Source organism: Sorex fumeus, unplaced genomic scaffold, assembly GCF_029834395.1.
Source record: "Sorex fumeus unplaced genomic scaffold, SorFum_2.1 ptg000019l, whole genome shotgun sequence".
Taxonomy (NCBI): domain Eukaryota; kingdom Metazoa; phylum Chordata; class Mammalia; order Eulipotyphla; family Soricidae; genus Sorex; species Sorex fumeus.
Genome location: NW_026606076.1, coordinates 41,887,516 through 41,911,551, shown reverse-complemented (window position 1 = coordinate 41,911,551; position 24,036 = coordinate 41,887,516). Strand labels below are relative to the sequence as shown.

Genomic DNA, 24,036 nt, shown 5'->3' with positions numbered 1-24,036 from the left:
GTGGCCTTGTAAATCACAGCAGCTCAGCCAGCCCGGGGCAGTGGGGCAGGGGAGGGTGGCCAGCCCAGTGGGGAGGGAAACGCCTGTCTCGAGACTGTGCTTCCCCGGCTGTATTTATAAACAGGAGACCCGCGGCCGTCCATCATGCTTCTAATTGACCCTCCTGCTTCGGCCAAACGAGAAGTTTTATTGATAGTATCGAGCCATTAAGAAGCGCCTTTGGGACCCTTAGGATGGTGCCAACGGCAATAAAGCGAAGCACTTTCTGAGTCTGTGGGGGCGGGTGGGGGAGGTTGGAGTCTTTAGGAAAAGTTTCCTGGTCAATGGCTGGAGCTGGGAGGAGTCTTTCAGGTCAATTTTGATCTTTTGCTGGGTTCAAAAACTCCAGCTTGGAACAGAAACCCTAACTTGGCGGCAGCAGAGGAAAAAAAAAAAAAAACGAAGGAAGCCGAGGTCCTACTGGACAGCTGAACCCAGGCCCGACCGTGCAGAATGCCTTCACCCCCTGGATTTGGGTCACCCCTGGCCATGCCCAGGGGTTCCTCCTGGCTCTGCACTCAGGGATCACTCCTGGTGGTGCTCAGGGGACCATCTGAAATGCAAGGTATCAAATGAGGGTCAGCTGCGTGCAAGACAAACGCCTGTCCTGCGTCTTCTTGCTCCGGCCCTGGTGCGGGTGTTTTTCTAGCACAGCACCGAGCGCTGCTCTGGGACCCATATGCGTCTCGCCCGGAGCTGAGGTTTCCTTTCTGCAGGACGCCCAGTACAGCTGGGGGAGGCCAGGAGGGCTGGTGTGTGGCCCCACTCTGCACCTGGGGGTAGGGCTTGAAATACACACCGTGTGTGTGTGTGTGTGTGTGTGTGTGTGTGTGTACTAGTCAAGTTCAATCTCAATCTGACTCAGGCCCTGGGAACTGCAGCCTCTCCTGCCCCCAAACTCTCTGAGCATTAAGACATCACAGTGTTGGGGGAGCTAGCGCCATAGCACAGTGGGTGGGGCGTTTGCCTTGCATGCGGCCGACCCGGGTTCAATTCCCAGCATCCCATAGGGTCCCCCAAGCACCGCCAGGAGTAAGGAGTAATTCCTGAGTGCATGAGCCAGCAGTAACCCCTGCCCTGAGCATCGCTGGGTGTGACCCAAAAAGCAGAAAAAAAAAAAAAGAAAAAAAGACATCACAGTGCTGGAACCTGGTGGAGACCGGAATCTAGTTGAATTCCTCTGACCAGCTGAGCCCAGAATCTTTCCACCTGCCCTCTCTCCTGGACAACATCCAGTTTCAGCCTTTCAGAACCTAAAATTCCAAGTGGAAGCCCCTGTCTCAATGAGGCAAGTGCCGGGCCTCCGGGGCAATGAGCTTACAGCCTTCCAAGCTTGGCAGCAAGTCTGAAGTCCGTCAGACTTCTTGCTCATCTGCTACATGGTTTGATTTCAGCCTCTGGGTGGCTTCCTGTCTACCCTTCCTTGTCTAATTCGCTTCCCTTCATTCTTGTACTTCCTCCCTCACTCATCCATGCATGGATTGATCCACCCATCTATTAATCCATCCATCCCCAGCGACCATCTGCTCACCCACCCGTGGAGGTGTCTGTCAATTCATAGATCCAGTCATGCGCCAATTGATTGATTCATTCATCTATCCATTATCCATCCATCCATGCTTCCCCCGTCACGTGTGAATCCATCTGTGCATTAGTCCATGTACCATCTGTGAATCCATCCATCCCTCTGCTCACTCAGGAATCCACCAGTTACTGTCTATCCACTACCCGGCCATCCATGGAGACACCAGCGATCCGTCCATCCGTGCTTAATTCAGGGAACCGTTCTTTATCTTCCTTCCTTCCTTCCTTCCTTCCTTCCTTCCTTCCTTCCTTCCTCCTTCCTTCTTCCTTCTTTTCTTCCCTCCCTCCATCCCTTTCTTCCTCCTCCATCCCTTTCTTCCTCCTTCCTTCCTTCCTTCCTTCCTCCCTCCCTCCCTCCTTCCCCCTCCCTTTTGTCCTCCCTCCCTCCCTCCCTCCCTCCCTCCCTCCCTCCCTTCCTTCCTTCCTCCTTCCTTCCTTCTTTTCCTTCCTTCCTCCCTCCCTCCTTCCCCCCTCCCTTTTGTCCTCCCTCTCTCCCTTTCTTCCTTTCTTTCCTCCCTCCCTCCCTCCCTCCCTTCCTTCCTTCCTTCCTTCCTTCCTTCCTTCCTCCTTCCTTCCTTCTTTTCCTTCCTTCCTCCCTCCCTCCTTCCCCCCTCCCTTTTGTCCTCCCTCCCTCCCTCCCTCCCTCCCTCCCTTACTTCCTTCCTTCTCCTTCTCCTCCCCTCCCACCAGATTCACAAACACACCAAATATACTAGAAATTGGAGATGCAGTGGCGAGAACACACGCAGATTCCTGCCTTTACAAAGCTTAAGACCCAGAGGGCCCTGGTGAAGACAGATTCGCCCTTGAGCCCGCAGCTCCTTCAGCTTCCAGGCAACCACGGAAGGGGCAGCTGCTGCGCTAACCCCCACCTGCTCTGTGAACCGACACGGGTCCAGAGTGAGCTGGGCAGAGGGCACGGGGCTATCTCAAGCACTTCAGGAGGGGCTAAACAACAACTCGCCGCCTTTTTGCACACCGTCAGCACCCAGGACTAAGGCCCTTTTGGTCCCTACACGTCACCATGCAGTTCCTTGTCCCTGCCCTGGGCCAGAGTCACAGCCTATGCAGGCACGTCCTGCAAACACCCCCACCCCCCAGACAGTGCCAGGCTATTTGCAGCCCATCCTTGCGCTGCACTCTGAGAAACGGGGCTCCAAAGGGGTCCCCGGGGAGAGCCGTCAGCTGCCGGCAACACACCGAACGGCCACTTGACAGGACTGCGCTGGGGTGAGAGAGTGATACAACCCACAAACCCATGTGCAGTGGCAGATTTGAATGAAGGAAACTTCATCCCTGCCCCCACGCAAGCACGGAGAGGAGAGTGCTGGAATTTTTGTGGTGCCCGGGACAGGGACGGTATCTGGGCACAGAGCTGGGAAGGGCGGACAAACTCCTGAGTATACAGAAGCCACCAAGGATGGATTTGCTACAGAACACAGGCTGATGGTGGCGGGGGGCTGCAGACCTGGAGGGGGTGCCCTGTGCTGAGGCAGCCGGGAAATGGGTGGCTTCGGAGGGAGGTGAATTTGCTGGGAGCTGCACTCACCCCCGCCACACACAGACCTGGGCCTGAAGACTTGGCCTGGCCCTCCGAAAGCCGCTGGAGCACCCCACCTGCACATCCATCGCCTGGAAAATACAGATTCGAGCTGGCGCCCAAGCAAACCTGCCTCATGAGCGCGTTGAGAGAAAGAGCTTAACAAGTGCCATGGCAGGGGCTGGAGCGATAGCACAGCAGGGAGGGCATTTGCCTTGCACATAGCCGACCCGGGTTCGATTCCCAGCATCCCATACGGTTCCCTGAGCACCGCCAGGAGTAATTCCTGAGTGCATGAGCTAGGAGTAACCCCTCTGCATTGCCAGATGTGACCTTAAAAAAAAAATAACCAAGTACCATGGCAGACCAGAACCTCGGGAGGTGCTGGTGAGGGCCCCAATGTGGGGTTTCTAGCTCAGGTCTTGGGCAAGTGGCCCTGACGGCTCCTGAGGTAGATGCATGTCCAGTCCCACTGTGGGTGTGTGTGCACACGTGTGTGTGTGTGTGTGTGTGTGAGTGAGATTTGGGGGCCACATGGGGCTATGCTCAGGGCTGACTCTTGGCTCTGTGCTCAGGGATCACTCCTGACAGGGACTCCGGCGACCCCATGGGATGTCGGGGATCGAACCTGGTTCAGTCACATGCAGGGAAAATGGCCTACCCACAGTCCTATTGCACAAGTCCCCACCACTGTGGCTTTTTTAAATTATTATTTCTGTGGGCTGGAGCGATAGCACAGTGGGTAGGGCATTTGCCTTGCATGAGGCCGACTCAGCCGACCTGAGTTCGATTCCCTGCCCCTCTCAGAGAGCCCGGCAAGCTACCAAAAGTATCTCTCACACAAGGCAGAGCCTGACAAGCTCCCCGTGAGGTATTCAAGGTATTCCATATGCCAAACACAGTAACAAGTCTCACAATGGAGACGTTACTCGGCCAGCTGGAGCAAATCATGAACAATGGGAGGAGGACAGTGCTACAGTGCTACAGTGTTTTTTAATAATGTGTCTGTGTTACTATCTGTACACTTTTCTAAGCCTTTAGTAACTAATAGATCGAGTTTTGTTAGCTTGTTTGTTTTGTTTTGCTTTTGCTTTTTGGGTCACACCCAGCGATGCACAGGGGTTACTCCTGGCTCTGCACTCAGGAATCACTCCTGGCGGTGCTGGGGACCCTATGGGATGCTGAGGATCGAACCCAGGTTGGTCCCATGCAAGGCAAACGCCCTCCCTGCTGTGCTATCGCTCCAGCCCCTAGATTGTGATTTAAGGAGACTTGACAACAACGCTGCACCCATAGACACCTTCTCTCTGCCATATGGGGGCTTTGTCTCAGCTCTGAGACCTGGATCCACCTGCCCAGCAACCAGTGGCCTGGGCCAGCAGCCAGCCTGCTCTGGCCAACACCGGCTCTAGAGACCTGGGGTTTCCCTCAGGTAGAGACAGGAGCTGGGGTCAGGGCCACCTTCTGTCTCTCTCGCGCTCAGAACCTGCCCAGCTCTGCGGGCTGGCTCTGCGGTGGCGTATGGGGCTGCCCCGGGGGGCGGGGGTGGGGGGCAGGGGGAGCCTCCATGATGTTCTTGCCTCCTGGGACCAAGCCCGGCGCACAGCTGCAGGGTGGGGACTGTGTCCAGCAAACCGGTTCCACAGACGGGCCGGGCTAGGACTGTGCTTGGCTGTCCAGTTCTCTTTTTGTTTGTTTGGGGGGCCACACCCAGCAATGCTCAGGGCTGACTCCTGGCTCTGTGCTCAAGGCTCACTCCTGGCGATGCTCACGGGGAGCCCCTACAGGATGTGAGGGGATCAAGCCCAGGTTGGCCACGTGCAAGGCAAGTGCCCTCCTCGCTGTCCTATTGCTCTGGTCCTAGATCAGGCTTCTGTTTGTTGTGAGGTGATTCCTGGCTCTGTGCTCAGGGCTGACTCCTGGCTCTGTACTCAGGGCTCACTCCTGGCTCTGTGCTCGGGCTGATTCCTGGTTCTGTGCTCAGGCTTACTCCTGGTTCTATGCTTGGGGCTGATTCCTGGCTCTGTGCTCAGGGTTGACTCCTAGCTGTGTGCTCAGGGCTGACTCCTGGCTCTGTGCTCAGGGCTGATTCCTGGCTCTGTGCTCAGGGATGACTCCTAGCTGTGTGCTCAGGGCTGACTCTTGTCTCTGTGCTCAGGGCTGACTCCTAGCTCTGTGCTCAGGGATGACTCCTGGCTCTTCGCTCAGGGCTGACTCCTGGCTCTTCACTCAGGGCTGACTCTCGGTGGTGACTTGGGGGACCCTATGTGATGCTGGGGATCAAATCTGGGTTGGCTGCTTGCCAGGCAAGTGCGCAGCCCGCTGCACTATCTCTCTGGCCTTCAGACCAGCTTCTCATGGCCATCAAGGATAGATTCAGTGAGGGCAGCAGGCTGGGGAGGGCTGGCCGCTACGCCAACAGAGCAGAGGGCAAAGGGACCATGGAGGTAAAGTCTGGGCTGGTTTGGATCGGGCTGCTCCTTCCTTTCTCTTCAGCCCCGTGAGCTCCCTCCTGCACTGAGGGGGCTTCCCCGGTGTCCCCCACAGGCAGAGTCCCTCACCTCCCGCCCTGCACCAGCCTTCCCCCAGCCTCTGTCTCCTGACACCTTCTCCCCACACCTTGGGCCCTGGTCCTACTTCCCTGTGTATCTTCCCCGCACACCCAAGGGCCTTCCCCGGGGTCCAAGGTAGTGCTGAAAGCGGGCAGCACGGCTCCTGAACACCGGACATCTGGGCCCCTGGACAGCCTCCTGCCCCCACACCCCCAAACCTGGACCCAGCGGGGGACAGTGCCACGGAGGCAGAAGTGAGATTCCGACTGAAAGGGGCCATGGCACCCTCAGATCCAACAGACGCCCACAGTGCATGCAGGCTGAAACGATCCCCAGGGAGATGCAAAGTCAAGTTCACAGATGGGTGGTCAGGGTCACATGGGGTCATGGCGATAAGGAAGTAAGAGAGAATACCAAGACTGCTGCTCCAAAGACACGAGTGCTTAGTCACATACACACACACACACACACACACATACTCATTCATACGAACACACCCATATGCACGCACACATCCCTACACACAGATACTCTCACATGTACATACTCATATGCACAGATGCATGCTCATATGCACAGACACACCCATACATGAACACACACAGACACACAGTCACACTCACACAGACACTCTCGTCCACACGCATCCCTACAAAGATACGTGCACACACACATGCTCATGTGCACAGACACATGCCCCTATGCACACACTCATACAAAGACACACATGCAGACCCATGCACTCATGTGCTCACAGACATGTGCAAAGAGACCCAGACACAACACAACATACATGCACTCATGTGCCTACACATACTCCTATGCACACACTCATAACATACTCATGTGTGGACACATATGCACATAGACACACAACAATACACTGACACATGCACGTACACACAGACACATGCACAGAGACACACACTCACACACAGACACACTCAGAGGCAATGCACATACACACTCAGACAGTCATACACAGACATACATGCAGACACGTGCACCCAGACACACACAAATACACACACTCACATACACACCTACACTCTTATGCCGACAAAAATACACTATGACACTCTTACACACACACACACCCATTCATACACATACATACACATATACACATTTGCTCTCATACATGAGGAGAGCCAGGACATTTGCCTCCTGATGGGGTCCCCCGAGATCCTGCCAGTGGGAAGACCTCGGGTCATCTACTCAAACAGTACAATAAACTCAACCTTCTCCTTTGGGTTTTGGGCCACACCTGGCCGTGCTCTGAGGCCTCTAAGACGTGGATGGGCACTGTCCCTCAGAGGGGCTCCCGCGGTACCCACCAGTCACCCATCTGCGTCCCATGGAGCTCTGCTTGCAGTCTGCAAGAGTGTTTGTCGGGTGATTATGAAGAGTGCGCACACTCTCAATTACACCTAAATTAAGATAAAGCAGTAACCTAGTTACTGTAACGGCGGCTTTATTTATAGGCAGCAATTTCATCTTTAATATGCAACCGCCATCTGTAGAACCACTTAGCCCCATCCATCCCATTTATGTCTTGATTATCCCCTTGTAAAAACACACAGCGCGTTCTCCGTGAGCGACGCGAAATGCCTTCTTTTGATACCACACTTTTTTTTTTTTTGAGCGCAAAAAAAAGTCTAGGTAATTACAGGGGAGAGATACAGCTTTGGACTTAATGTTCTTCATCCATTACTTCCGGTAATGAAATTAACCACGATCTCTGGGGGGGGGGGGGGGGGGGAGGTGGGCGGGGTTGAGGGGTAGAATTGGGTGTGGATTCCGGGATGGTGGGTGGGAGTCCCCCATGGCTAGTTCTCTCCTCTAATGGAATCACTGGCTGGGGGGAGGGTGGGAGCAGGGAGGAGGGGCACTCAGAGGTCCCTCGCGTCGTATGCTGGACAGAAACATGGGGCGTAAACAGGTCATCATACACTGGAGGCGGGCAGACGGTGTAGAAGCAAGATCAGGACACGCCATAATCTGGCCTGGATACTGAGGGACAAGACGCATGATGTCATACACAGGTCACGGGAACAGTCTGGGCGTGGGGGAGAGCCCCCAATCCATCTACTCAAACCCTCCCATAAAATCAAACTTCTCTTTTGGCTTTTGGCCCACACCCAGAGGTGCTCAGGGCTGACTCCTGGCTCTGTGCTCAGGGATCCCTCCCGGCAGGGCTCGGGGGACCCTATGGGGTGCCGGGGATGGAACCTGGCTTAGATGCTTCCAGGCAAAGTGTTCTCCCCATTGCCCTGTCTTGTTGGCCTCAACTTGTAACTTCTCAAGCGTCTGACTTTGTTGTTGTTGTTGTTTCTTTTTGTGTCACACCTGGCGAAGCACAGGGTTTTGATCCCTGGTATCCCATTGGGTCCCCCAAGTACCGCCAGTAGTGATCCCTGAGTGCAGGGCCAGGAGTCAGCCCTGAGCATCACCAGGTGTGACCCAAACACCACAAAAATAAATAAATAGCTCTGTCCTCTTGTTGTTCATCAATTTTCTTGAGTGGGCCCAGTAACGTCTCTATTGTGAGACTTGTTGTTACTGTGTTTGGCATATTGAATGCATCACGGGTAGCTTTCAGGTTTAGCTGTGCGGGTGAGATACTCCCAGTAGCTTGCCGGGCTCTCCGAGAGGGGCGGAGGAATCGAACCCGGGTCAGCCGGGTGGGCCATGTGCAAGGCAAATGTCCTACCTGCTGTGCTATTGTGCCAGCCTAAATAAATAAGGTAAAAGGTAAAGGCCCTCCCGTTGATCGTCGATTTGCTCGAGCGGGCCCAGTAACATCTCCATTGGAGACTTTGTTGTTACTGTGTCTGGCATATCGAATACTCTCGGTAGCTTGCCGGGCTCTCCGAGAGGGGCGGAGGAATCGAACTCGGGTCGGCCATGTTGGCCGCTTGTAAGGCGAACGCCCTACCGCTGTGCTATCTCAACTATGAATAACTTGGAAGAGCATGCTGTTTTAATAGAATTTGAAGGGAAAAAAAAGAGGGGGAAAAGCTCCAAAGAAAACCAACCCCAAGTGTGTATGCATGCAATCACGTGTCTGGGAAGATGCACTGCATTTGCCATCTTGCTCCCAGAAAACACAGATCCATCCCGTTAGGAATCCTGCTTCAGTGCTAGCAAAACCACCCCCCTTTCTATCTGTCGCCGGGATCTGCTTTCTTGGAGAGGACGGCCAAGGCGGATGCACGTGCAGCAATGTTTTGATTATTGCATCACAGCGAGGAGACAGCCCAAGTGATGCTAACCCGCCAGACACAACAAGAGCCTGCAGTGTTGACCTCAGCAACCTGCCCCCGCCATCCGTCATTCTTCCAGAAGGACCCGCTCGCCCTGCCTTCCCTGGCCCCCAGGGGCCCCACAGTAACGCACATACGCCTTATCAGTCAAGACGAAGGACTGTGGAATTTTTACTTGCACTGCGATTCGGTGGCGAAGACATTTCTCTGGAGCCTTCTCGAGGCTCGCCCCGGGGTGGGGGTGGGGGGGGTGGGGGGGTGGATGGGGAGACGCAGAGACCCGGTGGCTAAGATCCAAAGTGAGTTGAAGTGCAGCAGTTCATGGTATGGATGGTGACATGTGGGGATAAGACGGCAGTTTCTCTCTCCGTTTCTGTGAACTTTATTTTTTTTTAATTGAATCCCTGTGAGATAGACCCTTCCAAAGCTGCTCAGGATTAGGTTTCAGTCATGCAGTGTTCCAACATCCATCCTTCCGCCAGGGTATATTTCCCAGCACCAGTGTCCCCAGGTTCCCTCCCATAATCCCTCACCCCCCACCGAGAAGGGACCAGTATGACAATAGTAGCTGGGAATGATCAAGCTGGACAAGAACTGAATGTTAAGAGTAGGTAAAGGGATATTCCTGATAACCTTTCAGTATCTGTATTGCAAACCACAATGCCCAAAAAGGGAGGGAGGGAGTGGAGGGAGGGGGGAGAGAGAAGAGAGAGAGAGAGGAGAGAGGAGAGAGGAGTGAGAGAGTGTGAGAGAGAGAGACACACACACACACACAATGAACTTAATTTATTTCTTGGGTCATCACACCCAGTAATGCTCAGGGGTTACTCCTGGCTCTGCTCTCAGGAATTACTCTGGCAGTGCTTGGGGGACCCTATGGGGTGCCGGGGATTGAACTCGGGTCAACCACGTGCAAGGCAAATGCCCTCCCTGCTGTATTATTACTCCGGCCCAAGTCTTTGAACTTTTTCGCACCTGCAAAACTCTTTTGGTTTAAGATGTGCCATACCTGGGGCTGGAGAGTCAGGACTGAGGGAAGGGTGTTAGTCTGGGAGTAAACCCTGAGCATCGGCTCGATATAACCCCAAAACAAGACAGCTGGGAGCAACAAAAGCCTGGGACTCTGTTGCCACGATCTTGGTCCCTTTTTCATCCCGACTGAGGTTCAGCTTGGGAAGATACAAGCATCTTGATAAGGTGCCTCCGCTCCCCGAGGAAGGCCCTGTGGGGATTTGTGGGCTGCCTGAATAACATGCAAGGTCAGGGTCTGGCCCAGGTATGCTGGGCTCTCTGCAAGAGGGCAACAAGAACAGAGACACCAAGACACTTGCTCTGGGGCCCTGCATGTCTGCGTCTGTGCCAAATACCTTGGGCTTCTGGAACATAACTGGTATGTGACTTGCGTGTCCCTTAAGGCAACAGAATTCCTGTGCCCCTGGTGTGGGGTGATCCTGGGGATTTATATATATATATATATATATATATATATATATATATCTACTATTCAAGAAGGGAAACATCCATGGCATTGGCAACTGTCGCCCAATCTGCCTATTATCTGTCATCTACAAACTGTTCACTGGAGTCATCCTGAATAGGATTAGCAGAACACTAGATAAAGGACAACCATGTGAACAAGCCGGATTCCGAAAAGGATTCAGTACCATCGACCATATCCACACGATTACTAAGCTCTTTGAGGTTTCTCAGGAGTTCAAGATGCCGCTCTGTTAATGTTCATTGATTTGAAGAAGGCCTTTGATTCTGTTGAGATGGAAGCGGTCATAGAAGCCCTAGCCAATCAGGGCATACAAACTCAATACATCAGGATCCTTCGTGAGCTCTATTGCAGATTCACCACCAAGATCTCACCATTCTACAAAGAAGTAATCATCCATATCAAGAGAGGGGTTCGGCAGGGTGATACCATTTCACCAAAACTCTTCAGTGCCACCCTCGAGAACATCATGCGACGATTGGAATGGGAAAGAATGGGAGCGAAGATAGATGGTCAGCAACTACACCACCTCCACTTTGCTGATGACATCATTCTAATAACACTAAACATCAGCCAAGTGGCACAAATGCTGACCGACTTCGACTGTGAGTGTGGAAAGGTCGGACTGAATCTTATGAAGACAATGTTTATGAGAAACAGCCTTGTTCCTGATGCCCCATTTGCTCTCAATGGAACCACCATCTCTGAATGCAACAGTTATATATACCTAGGTCGAGAAATCAACATGATGAATGACCTGGCACCTGAGTTGCGCAGGAGGAAGAGAGCAGCTTGGAATGCCTTCAAGAGCGTTGAAGAAATAACTAAAAGGACAAAGAACCTCCAGCTATGAGCACATCTCTTTGATTCCACTGTTCTTCCTGCATTAACATATGCCTCAAGAGACCTGGGCCCTATGAAAACAGGATGAGAACACTATTCGGGTCTCTCAAAGAGGAATCGAAAGAGCTATGCTTGGAATATCACGATTCACTCAAATGAGAGATAGATTCCGGAGTTCTAATCTCCGTCAACGCTCAAGAATCAGGGACTCTGTCTCATTTGCCAAGGCATCAAAAATCAGATGGGCTGGACACGTAATGAGGTTTACAGACAACCGCTGGACTAGAGCCATTACTGACTGGATTCCACGGGATGTCAAAAGATCGCATGGATGCCCACCTACAAGATGGTCAGACTTCGTTGTCAAGACCCTGAATGATCGGTTTGAGGCTCTGCATGTTCCCAGAACGAACAGATGCCATTGGGCTACGCTAGCACACAACAGGGATGAATGGAGACGTTACTGGCACCCGCTCGAGTAAATTGATGAATAACGAGGGATCAAGTGATCAAGTGATATGTGTGTGTGTGTGTTTGTGTGAGTGCGCGCGCGATAGCAGTTTCTGATCTTGCAAGACTATGTGACTGAGAACTCTGGGTTCAACAGGACTGGGAACAGAGAGATCCTCTGCCCATACCCCCCTGTCTCTGACAAACTCAGCAGTCACGCCCATAAGTCACCTCTGGCTGGCACCAAATAATCTCGTCATCAGCCACCATCCAGATCACATGTCCTTCTCTCCCAAAAGGGAGCAACATGACGCTCACCATAACCATGCCGCTGGACCCCACGCCAGGCTGTTTCACTTGGGGCACCCCAGAGGAGGGTGAATGAGAGCCCTCCCTGCCCCAAGGGACTCAGCCCCACCCAGCAACGGAAAACCTCCAGAACTCAACCACCGCCCTGCTCAGGGCCACTCCCCACATGCTCAGGCCAAGCCTCACCCATGAGTTAACCTATTCCTGGACCACACAGCCACGAACGCATTCCAACGACACTTCATAGCACACACCCTACCCATACTCCAAGAGTACCGCACCACATTTGATGGGACTCAAAGTAGGAGACAACCGACCTTAGAGGGAAATATTATTTTGGTTCTGCTCTGGGGCCAGTTTTGGGGTTCGGGATGGAAACACCCAAAATATGGTGCTGGGAAGGTGTAATGGCAGTGGGAGAGGTGTTTGAATATTAAATGTAATCAAATATTGTGAAGTGCTTTATAAAATTAAGAAATTGAAAAAAAAAGAAGTTTCTGATCTGGCTGTGTCTGGAAATGGGGGTAAGGCGTGGTGCTGTGCGTGAGTGCCCTTGGTGTCCAGCACATATCAGCCATGACCACCCGAAGGGGAACTGCCACCCTCATCCTCCACGAGACTGGCCCAACACAGTGCCCACCCTCTTCTGGGCCCACAAAAGAACACAGGGATGAGGCTGCTCACCACACGAGGAAGGCAGCCCAGCCTCCCTTGAGCACTTATCAGGAACCTCTACCAAAAAAAATTCCCACTCCATACTTCCTGATGGGCTGGAGTGATAGCACAGTGGGTCTTGCACATGGCCGACCCGGTAGGCCCAGGTTTGATTCCTCCACCCCTCTTGGAGAGCCCAGCAAGCTACTAAGAGTATCTCGCCCGCACTGCAAAGCCTGGCAAGCTACCCGTGACCGTATTCGATATGCCAAACACAGTAACAAGAAGTCTCACAGTGTTACTGGGCCCGCTTGAGCAAATCGATGAACAACGGGAGGACAGTGCAGTGCAGTGCTACTTCCTGCCAAGCTGGTGGGACCTGGTCATTGCCCTGTCCAATGGGGCACAGCAGAGGCAGCCACAGACCCCTGAGCCTGGGTACCCAAGTGACCCAACCCGAACCAGAAATCCTGATACAGGCCTGTCCATTGGCTGAGCCCTGCAGACCCATCTCCCTGAGCTCTTCCTTCCTTTTTGTGAGCTTGGGGTGTAGACCCCTGGGGACCCCACCCTCCCACATTGGGTACTCTGCATTCCCCGGCGCTCCTCCCACCTGGGACCCCACCACTTCCGGTGGTCAAGGCCAGACTGACTCCCAGGATCAGGTCGCTGAACAGAGCAGAATGGGGAGGGGGGAGGGCTGTCCCAAAATGGGCATCTCGACCTGTGGTCAAGACCAAGACAAACACATCAAAGAAACCCTTCACACTTCTCATTTTCCTTCAAAAACAAAAGCTTCATTTTTAGGGTCCCGAAAACAACAACAGAAAACGATTCCAAGAGGAAACTTTTTGTCCCCCTCCCCGACAAATACGAAGAGCAGGAGAATCGGGCAGCTTTCTCCCCAGGGGGGAACCAGGGGGTGGGGGGTGGGGGGTCTGGTCGGGAGTCTCTGTCATCCACCTCTGAGAGCTGGGGTGGCTGGGGAGAAGGGGTGTTGCCGGCGTTGGAATGTGGGTATCTCTGGCTCAGCCTCTTGATCTGTGCACCTGGACCTCCGTGATTTGTGGTTCTGACAGGGAGGGAACACACGGGTCGGTGGCGCTGGGGACGCACGTGCGCATCTCACTGGTCTTGATCTCGTCCGCAGGCACCCAGGGATGTGGGTGCGAAGAAGTCAGTGTCCCTGAAACCAACCCTCCACTTCGATCTCTAGTCTGGGGTATTTCCTAGTGCCACAGTGGTGGTGTCCACGCTGGGGGCGCACGTGCGCACCTCACTGGTCTCAGTTCCGCCTGCCGGAAAGCAGAGGCTGGGGATGCGGGGGTGCAAAGAAGCAGCCAGTGTCACGGAAATGACCCTTTGCCTCGATCTCATTTTTTCCAGGGTCTTTCCTCTAGACTCCTGGCTCTGGCGGGGACCACATGGTGTTGGCAGAGGCGGTGGCGCACTGACGCATCGCCCGGGGGCTCTGAGCATCTGCGGGCACGCAGGCAGGTGTGTGCGCAGGGTTGGCCGGTATCTTCTGGGGGGTCCCCGTACCCCCACATCTCTTTTTCACCGTCTTTCCTAGATTTGTGCACGCTGATGCCCCCGGGTCTCCTGGAGGCAACGGTCCTCGGCCTGAGGGTGCCCGGGGCACGGAATGGCGATGCTGGAAGCGCAGCTGTTTTGGGGTGCGCCACTGCGGGGACCTTTCCCCGGAGGGGTGGGCGACGCGAAGGTGGAGACCAAGACGGGGAGGGTAGGGGTACATGGGGCGAGGCCTGGGTGCGGGGTCGGGGGCGCTGCCTGTGAATATCTTCAATATCATCATCTTTTTTTTTTTTCCTTTTCCTGGTGTGTTTTGTTGCTTTCTCCTTCTGGTGGGCACAGGCGGCCTCGAGGCGGGCAGCAGCTCCGGGTCCCGCGTGCACGCCCCCTCTCCCAGCGCGCGCGCCTCAAAGCCCCAGCTTGGTTCTCCGCCAGTGGCGCCTCTTGGAGTTGTAGCGGATCGTGTTGCCAGTCTTCATCCGGATCCACTGCGGGATGGGGCGGTTCTGCTTCTGCTTCTTGGCCAGGAACCGCTTGATCCGGGATGCCTTGTAGGAGGCCATGGCGAGGCGGCGCAACGCAACGGTCGGGATGGAGACGCAGCGCCAAGGGACCCCCCGGGTAACGGCTATTTGGCGCGTGCTGGACCACTGCGCATGTGCGCGCGCACCGACAGCATCACACGCGGGCGCACAGGCGTCCTGATGCACGTTACCAAGCAACGCCGGGACGCGCGAGCTCCCAGCCCTTCCCCCCCGCACATGCGCACTTGGCCTCACGTGTCCCTGCCAGGAGTCCAGGGACGCCTGTGGCCGCGGCTACGCATGGTCAAGGGCTTGGGGGGCAGAACCAGAGTAGCCTCCTGACACGTGCACAGGCGGCGGCTTCTGCTCTAAGGCTCACTCGTGTTTTCTTTTGCTTTTTTTTTTTTTGGAGGGGGCTAATCCCAAATCCAAAGTGCCTCATCCTTTTTATGTCCAGTCCACAAAAAACAAGCCCAGGGCTGGAAGCTGTGCGAGGTGCCGGGTGCTCTTGGGGGAGCCCGTGGCCAGGGGAGCGGGTGCAAGTGTGCATGCTCTCTGCGCCCTGGCTGGCCCTGGTGGCTGCACCTCCAGCTCATCTGTGGGCTTCCCCATTGGGTCCTTCCCAACATCCTCACCCCTCCACCGTCTTTCCACCGGTGAGGCAGCCCTAGGGGCTTGTTCCAGGGATGTTATTCTGCAGGGGCTTCTGTATAATGTGGTGGAGCGAGGCCTACGTTTCCAAGGGGGCTCGGAGGAACCCCAGCATCTGTGAGCAAAAACCTCCCCTCCCTCTCCTTCCTGGCACCCCGAGACTACACTCAAGGAAACCGTCTTTATCTTTATCAATCATACTGGTCTCCGCTGGAAGGTGGAGAGACGGCTCGGCAGGGCTGAGGGCAGACTTGAGATGCGGGATCCAACCTCAGCCAGGCGGGGTCCCCAACACCAGCAACGGAGACCCCCCCCTGAACTGAGCCGGACATAGGCCCTGCCCTCTCCTCTCCCCCCACCCCCGTTTTGGCCCAAACACATGAACAATGAGCAAAAACATAGGTCTACACCGCTCCTCCTCTCCTCCCCACACTATCCAGCAAAAAAAAAAAAAATGCTGGGAAGGAAACAGCACAAGAGAAATCAGTCATGGAGTCAGAGGAATGGAGCGATCTAGCACAGCAAGGAGGGCGTTTGTTTGCCTTGCACGCAGCCGACCCGGGTTCGATTTCCAGCATCCCATATGGTTCCCCGAGCAACACCAGGAATAATTCCTGAGTGCAGAGTCAGGAGAAACCCCTGAGCATCGCTGGGTGTGACCCAAAAAGGAGGAGGAGGAGGAGGAGGAGGAGGAAGAGGAAGAAGAGAGGAGAGAGAAGGAATGAGGAGGGAGAAGGAAGAAGGAGGGAAGGAGGAGGGAGAAGGCAGGAGGAGAGAGGAGAAGGGTGGAGGAGGAAGACGAAAAGTGGGAGGAGGAAGGAGAAAGAAAAGGGAAAGAGGAGGAAGAAGGAAGGAGGAGGGAGAAGGAGCAAGAAGAAGAAGGAAGAGGAGGAGGAGGAAGAAGGAAGAAGAGGAGAAGGAGAAGAAGGAGGAGGAGAAGATGACTTGCCAATTGTAGGGAAGGAGGGCTAGGTTAGGGAAGAGTCCACCATGATAATGAAAGAGGGTTTCTCTGTATGACCTTGGGATGCGGAAAGGGGGTAGAGTGGTATGCAGGATCACTTAATCACTTATCACTTAATCACTTAATCGCCGTTATTCATCGATTTACTCGAGCGGGTGCCAGTAACGTCTCCATTCATCCCGGTTGCGTGCTAGCATAGCCCAATGGTATCTATTCGTTCTAGGAACATGCAGAGCCTCAAACCGATCATTCAGGGTCTTGACGACGAAGTCTGACCCTCTTGTAGGTGGGCGTCCATGTGATCTTTTGATGTCCCGTGGAATCCAATCAGTAATGGCTCTAGTCCAGCGGTTGTCTGTAAACCTCATTGCATGTCCAGCCCATCTGATTTTTGATGTCTTGGCAAATGAGACAGCGTCCCTGATTCTTGAGCGTTGACGAAGATCAGAACTCCGGATTCTATCTCTCATTTGAGTGAATCGTGATATTCCAAGCATAGCTCTTTCGATTCCTCTTTGAGAGACCCGAATAGCGTTCTCATCCTGTTTTCATAGGGTCCAGGTCTCTGAGGCATATGTTAATGCAGGAAGAACAGTGGAATCAAAGAGATGTGCTCGTAGCTGGAGGTTCTTTGTCCTTTTAGTTATTTCTTCAATGTTCTTGAAGGCATTCCAAGCCGCTTTCTTTCTCCTGCGCAACTCAGGTGCCAGGTCATTCATCATGTTGATTTCTCGACCTAGGTATATATAACTGTTGCATTCAGAGATGGTGGTTCCATTGAGAGCGAATGGAGCATCAGGAACAAGGCTGTTCCTCATAAACACTGTCCTCGTAAGATTCAGCTGTAGTCCGACCTTTCCACATTCACAGTCGAAGTCGGTCAGCATTTGTGCCGCTTGGCTGATGTTTGGTGTTATTAGAACGATGTCATCAGCAAAGCGGAGGTGGTGTAGTTGCCGACCATCTATCTTCACTCCCATGCTTTCCCATTCCAGTCGTCGCATGATGTTCTTGAGGGTGGCACTGAAGAGTTTTGGTGAAATGGTATCACCCTGCCGAACCCCTCTCTTGATATGGATGATTACTTCTTTGTAGAATGGTGAGATCTTGGTGTTGAATCCGCAATAGAGCTCACGAAGGATCCTGATGTATTGAGTTTGTACGCCCTGATTGGCTAGGGCTTCCATGACCGCTTCCATCTCAACAGAATCAAAGGCCTTCTTTAAATCAATGAACGTTAGACAGAGCGGCATCTTGAACTCCCAAGAAACCTCAAAGAGCTTAGTAATCATGTGGATATGGTCGATGGTACTGAATCCTTTTCGGAATCCGGCTTGTTCACATGGTTGTCCTTCATCTAGTGTTCTGCTAATCCTATTCAGGATGACTCGAGTGAACAGTTTGTAGACGACAGACAATAGGCAGATTGGGTGATAGTTGCCAATGTCGTGGATGTCTCCCTTCTTGTATAATAGTACAGTCCTGCTGGTTTTCCATTGGGATGGAACCTTGCATTCAGACAGGTAGCGTGTGAAGAGCCGAGCCAATGTATTGATGAGTATTGATGGTAAGTTCTTCAGGTGTTCAGATCTAATCTTGTCTGGGCCAGGTGCTCTTTGTTTCTTTACCGACGAGATGGCATGTTGGATTTCGGAAGAGAGAACATTGGGAACGACATATCCATCATGTGGTACGTGGTATGTGGGCAAGTGGACATGGCTATTAAAGAGATCTGAGTAGAAGTCATGAATAATCTTCTCCATTGCCCTTCTGGAAGATGTGATAGATCCATCATGATGTCGGAGGGCAGTCATCTTGGTTTTGTAGTTGGTGAAGGACAGGTGGGCATTACGAATGCTCTTCCCAGCTTCTGCCGTATCTACCAGTACTGCTGTTCTCCTGTTTTTGAGGTCATCCTTGATGGCCTCTCTGCACTGTTTTGCCAGTTCGGATGTTCGCTTGTGGTTGCCTGAGGCATGCGCCAAGCCACGTTAGCGAATAAGTTCAAGAGTGTTCGAAGAAAGGCGGTTTTTTTGTGGTTATCTCTCTCTTGGCATTCCTCGCACAATCATGGAGGTGCTGAATCATTCGATCGTATTCCTCATCAATGTTGTCAATGATGGCATCTTCCCATGTTGCCGCAACAGAGCCAAAGAGCTCCCAGTTGGTGGTCGTTCTGGGAGTCCTCTTCTTAAACCTTGCATTCTTTTCTCCTTGTTCTGTGAGGTAGAATTTTGCACGAAGAAGACGGTGGTCTGATCCCGTTTGGAATTTTGGGACAACAGCAACATCGGTTAGGCAAAACCGCCGATTGAATATGATGTGGTCTATTTCATTGTGGAACCGTCCATCGGGAGACTCCCATGTCCAACGTTTAGATTCAGCCTTTTGGAACTGTGAGTTATCATGGAAGGTTTTGGTTGACATGATGAACTCAGACAGTCTGTCACCCTGTTCGTTCCATTCTAGGCCATGGGTCCCGATGTGGAGTTCATCGACTGATCTTCTTGGTCCTATCTTGGCATTAAAATCACCGACAATGATCTTGTAGAAGGTGTGATCTTCTTTATAGAACTTCTCCAGCTCCATGTAGAACTTCTCAGTTTCTCTTTCTTATCTTATGCAGGATACCCTGAGTAATAGTATGATTAACCACAGTGCATGGAGGCAGGTTGGGATGCAGGTGGGAAACTGGGGACATGGGTGGAGGGAAGTGGGCACTGATGAGGGATTGGCGTTGGGACACTGTACGGACAAGAAACCATGTATAACTGTAATTCACAGTGATTCGATATAAAATCATTATTCTATTTTTTAAATCACTGGGAAAAGGTAGACAAGGTTCTGGTTTCACCTCTGATTCTGTTGCCCTGAGGTCCACGGGGAGAACTGACCCCAAGGACAGGAATATAAGTCCATTTTGTTTGCTGTACTTTTCTCTTAAAATGAAGTTGAATTTTGTGTGTGTAGGTGTGTGTATATGTGTGTATAGTAAATGTTTTTACAGAAACCAAGAGAATTCCTGATACGTTTCCAAAGTGAAATGAGTTTGGGGCTCCTGTGAAATTCTTAGAGTGATTCAGGGGGGCACACCCAAAATTATATTTGGGGGGGCACACCAGAGCTTACCCCTGGTGCTGTGCACCAGGATCACTCCTGGTGGGCTCAAGAGACTCTACAGGGTGATGGGGACTGAACTTGGATCCGCAGTGGGCAAGGCAAGTGACCTCCCCACTCTGGTCCCCGGAGTGATTTTTTTAAAAAAAATTTCCCTCCAAATATAGACTCTCTTTGGACAGTTTTAATGCATTCCAGACTTTTCAGTAATGAAAGGCAATTCTTACCAAATCCACAGGTGGAAAGATACTTCCCCTCAAAGGGGGAATGTTAGAACCAACAAAATTAGCCTTGACTGATGAGGAGGGATGGGAGTAACATGACGTCACTTTTTTTTCTTTCTCTTCCAAGTTCAACAGAATCACAGGGTTAAAGACGAGAATAGAAACCAGAAGTGCCGGCAGAAGGACATACAGACACACAAACTCCACAGGCCCCTTCGGGTGCAAACCTGTGCTTCTCTTTGCATTATCCCAAAACCACAGACGTTCATACCAGCATGAGTGAAGCTGACCCCAGGGTCAGGATTTCTGGATTCCAACCTGTGCCCACCTGCACCATGGCAATGGGGGTGGTGGGATGACGCCCTGCCCTTTGCTCTGGCAAAAAAGGAACTGCAAATCATAGTGAAGTCATGGGTTCTACAATGTGGAGGGGCGCTGGGACTGAGCACAGGGGTGGGAGGGCTATGATAATACAAGCGGGAGTTGGGAGGAGCACCCCACTCACAGCCAGGATGAGGGAGATGGTAAAAGGCAGAGTGGGGGGTGGAGGTGCAAGTACCATGGCAATGTGTGAGAACCCCTTCCTTCCTTCCTTCCTTCCTTCCTTCCTTCCTCCCTCCCTCCTTACACCCTTCACTCTTTTTCTCCTTTCTTCCTTTATTCCCTCCCTCTCTTTTTCTCCTCTCTTCCCTTTCTTCCTTTACTCCCTCTCTTCTTGCCTTTCTCCTATCTTTCTTCCTATTCTCTCTCTTTATTTCTTCCCTCCTTCCCTCTCTCCTTCCTCCCTTCCTTTTTTTTTGTGAGAGTGCACATGCTCCAGGGTTACTCCTGGCTCTGTGCTCAGGAATTACTCCTGACAGTGCTTGGGTGACCCTATGGGATGCCGGAGATTGAAGCTGGGTTGGTCATGTACATTCAAGGCAAACACCCTCCCTGCTGGCCTATGGCTCCGACGTCTCTTGTCACTGGACACGGTAACACTAGGACTCGGATTGCCTATAAGACCCCCCAGAAAATGAACCAGACTGAACTTAGTTCCATATACTAAGTTCCTCCCCAGCTGGGGAGCATCTCTGGCTTCTCCTTTCCAATAAACTCTCCTGTTGCCTGACTCAGAGCCGGCCTGTCCTTATGACTTAGTCTCTTTCCCTCTCAGAGGATCACAGAGCCTGGGCACCGTGGCTGAACACAGACACTCAGTCTCACGGCTTCAGCATCAGTGATCGGGGGCAGGGACCCGCTCCTTGGCTGGGCTGGGCATTGGGGGTGCAGATCAGTGAGCAGGCCAAAGGTCGGGAGCCCGAGCCCCTCAAACAGAGTCCCATGAAACGAGAAGACCAAAGGTCGCAAGCCTGCAGCGCTCAAACAGAGTCCCATAAAGCCGGCCCGAATTGAATCATGAGCACGATGAAAGAAAGAAAAGCGCCACTGTTTTCTGTTTCAAAGGAGAAAGCTTTGAAGAGCACAGTCTCGCCTGCAGATCTGGCGGGAGGCATGGGGACTGCACCCCCGTTCCCTGGGGTCCACGACAGGGCGGGCGGGCCAGAGTCACGGTCACATAGAACCTTCCCCACCCACGGCCACAGGTTCAGTGACATAGGCCCGATGCTCAGCAACTTGAGACTGAAGAACAGGCTGGCTAGGGCTTCCAGAAGCTTCTGGAAGAGTCACAAAGGCCCCCACGCCACCCCCTGCCAGAAATACGCTGATGGGAGAATACTGCCAGCCTCCACGCCAACACGCTGGTTCTACTCAGGGCAGGGGTGGCCGACAAAGTCGCCAGATAGGAAAAAATGTGCTGCCAACCACAGGAGCAGCAGGAGAGGGGGGTAGTCCAGTGGGGAGGACATTTGTCTTGCACACGGCCCTCCCAGGTTCGCTCCCCGGCATCCCATTTACACTGCTCCCCCCAGCACTGCCAGGAGTGATTCCTGAGTGTGGAATCAGGAGTAACCCCTAAGCATCTCAGGGTATGCTGCCCACCTCCAACCCCTGGCCAAATAAAAACAGAGAGCTTTAACCTCAGAAAACACACAATAAACATGGCAGATGGGCATCTCAGGCATTAATGACAGACATGCCCCAACACTGACCAACCAGGACGTGCCCAGTCGCTGGTCAAAGGACCCAGATTCTTTGTTCGCTGGTTCCGTGGAAGCCAACATGACTGAGCCACACCCCTCACTGTTCAGGGTGATCAATGCTCGGGTTGGGGGTTCACAGATTCTGGTTGATCTCCACACTGACAGCCGATCCCAAGCTGAGCCACCTCGAGGCCGCCTCTGGGGGAAAATGTCCGGCCAGACCTACGGGGTTCTTAATATGAGCTGGGATTTGCAGGACCCCCAAAACTGACACGGACCCTGGAAGAGTCCAAGGGCAGAGTGAAACTCTGCTGTCCTGTGCGTGGTCCCTGGGATCAGAACCAGAACCAGAAAACAGTCACTGAAGTCTGATGGCGCTGTTAATGAGCGCCTTCCAAGGGGATTTTCAAACTTTTTCCCTGGGAGTTTTGGGGGCAGGAGGGAGGGAAGCCTCAGAGCTCCATCTGTGGGGCTGGCGGTTATGACCACGGTCGTAAGGTTGTCCCCCCCCCCCCCCACCTCCACGCCCTGGTTTCTGGGCCATGCCCAGCAGTACTCAGGGGTTATTCCTGGCTCAGCACTTAGAAATTACTTCTGGAGGTGCTCGGGGAACCCTACAGGGGGTGCCAGAGATTGAACCAGGGTCGGCTGTGTGCAAGACGAGTGCCCTCCCCACTGGACTATTGCTCCAGCCCCCTGGGTCCTTTTGCTGTTGCTGTTGTTGGTATGTAGGCTTCACCCAGAGATTCCCAGGGGTGACTCCTGGCTCTGTGCTCAGGAATTGGCCCTCGGGGCACCCTATGGGGTGCTGGGTATTGAACCTGGGTCAGCAGCACACAAGCAATTGCTTCTCCCGCTGTGCTATAGCTCTGGCCCCAAATGCCCTGGGTTCTTACTACCTACCCAATGCTCAGAGTGCTGCCACGCTCCTGTTTTCACCGAGACGGAGCCCACGGGCCCCTCACACACACCCCTGAACAGCATGAACCGGACGAGCGCTGTGAGCAAGGCCCGTGCTGGACAGGCCAGGCAGACGGAGCCGCTGGACTGCAAAAGCCTCCCTGCCGCATGCAGGAAGCACCCCAGAAATTGAGACAGCACCCCAGTAAATGAGCAGCACCCCAGTAATCGATACAGCATCCCAAATAGTGGGAAGCACCCCAGGAAGTGGGAAGCAATCCAGCAATTGAGACTGTACCCCAGTAGCTAAGACAGCACCCTACTAAGTGGGAAGCAGCCTAGTACGCAGGGAATACTCCAGTAATCAAGACAGCACCCCAGTAATTGAGACAGGACCCCAGTAATCAAGACTGCACCTCAGTAATCAAGACGGCATCCCAGTAAGTGGGAACTAGCCTAGTAAGCAGGAAACACCCAGTAATCAAGACAGCACCCCCAGCAAACAGAAAGCACTCCAGTAATTGAGGCAGCACCCCAGGAAGCGGGTAGCACCCCAGTAATAGATATAGCACCCCAGTAATCGAGACAGCACCCCAGGAATCAGAAAGTACTCCAGGAATTGATACAGCACCCCAGTAAGTGGGAAGCACCCCAGCAATTGAGACTGAACCCCAGTAGCCAAGATAGCACCCAACTAAGTGGGAAGCAGCCTAGTAAGCAGGGACCACTCCAGTAATCAAGACAGCACCCCAGTAATTGAGACTGCTCCCCAGTAAACAGGAGGCACACCAGGAAGCAGGAAGCACCACAGTCATCAAGACAGCACCCCCACAATCGAGACAGTACCCCAGTAACCGAGACTGCACCTCAGTAATCAAGACAGCATCCCAGTAAGTAGGAACCAGCCTTATAAGCAGGAAACACCCCAGTAATTGAGACCGCACCCCAGTAAACAGAAAGTACCCCAGGAAGCAGGAAGCACCTCAGTAATCAAGACAGCATCCTAGGAAGTAGAAAGCACCCAGTCATCAAGATAGCACCCCAGTAAGTGGGAAGCACCCTGGTAAGTGAGAAGTACTCCAGTAATCGAGACAGCACCCCAGTAATTGAGACAGCAACTTACTAAGCAGGAAGCACTCCAGTCATTGAGATAACACCCCAGTAAGCAGGAAGCACCCATCATCGAGAAAGCACCCCAGTAACTGTAACGAGCGAGGTACCTTCCCCACTAACCAGGACAGCCATCCTCTCCTTGAGAAACGGCTCTGGCCTTCTAGTTCCTTCCGTGCCCAGGCAGCCAGCCA

The 24,036-nt window shown here is 53.1% G+C and overlaps 2 protein-coding genes across 4 annotated transcripts in view; both read right to left on the bottom strand.

Annotated features, from left to right (window-relative positions):
- Nucleotides 1-24,036, bottom strand: part of SGCD (sarcoglycan delta) — a 248,886-nt gene that overhangs the window by 49,347 nt on the left and 175,503 nt on the right. The window lies entirely within an intron of this gene.
- Nucleotides 14,585-14,853, bottom strand: LOC130022326 (60S ribosomal protein L39-like). Its single transcript, XM_056113074.1, has one exon. It carries the CDS (start codon nucleotides 14,829-14,831, stop codon nucleotides 14,676-14,678), a length of 156 nt encoding a protein of 51 aa, XP_055969049.1. The 5' UTR covers nucleotides 14,832-14,853; the 3' UTR covers nucleotides 14,585-14,675.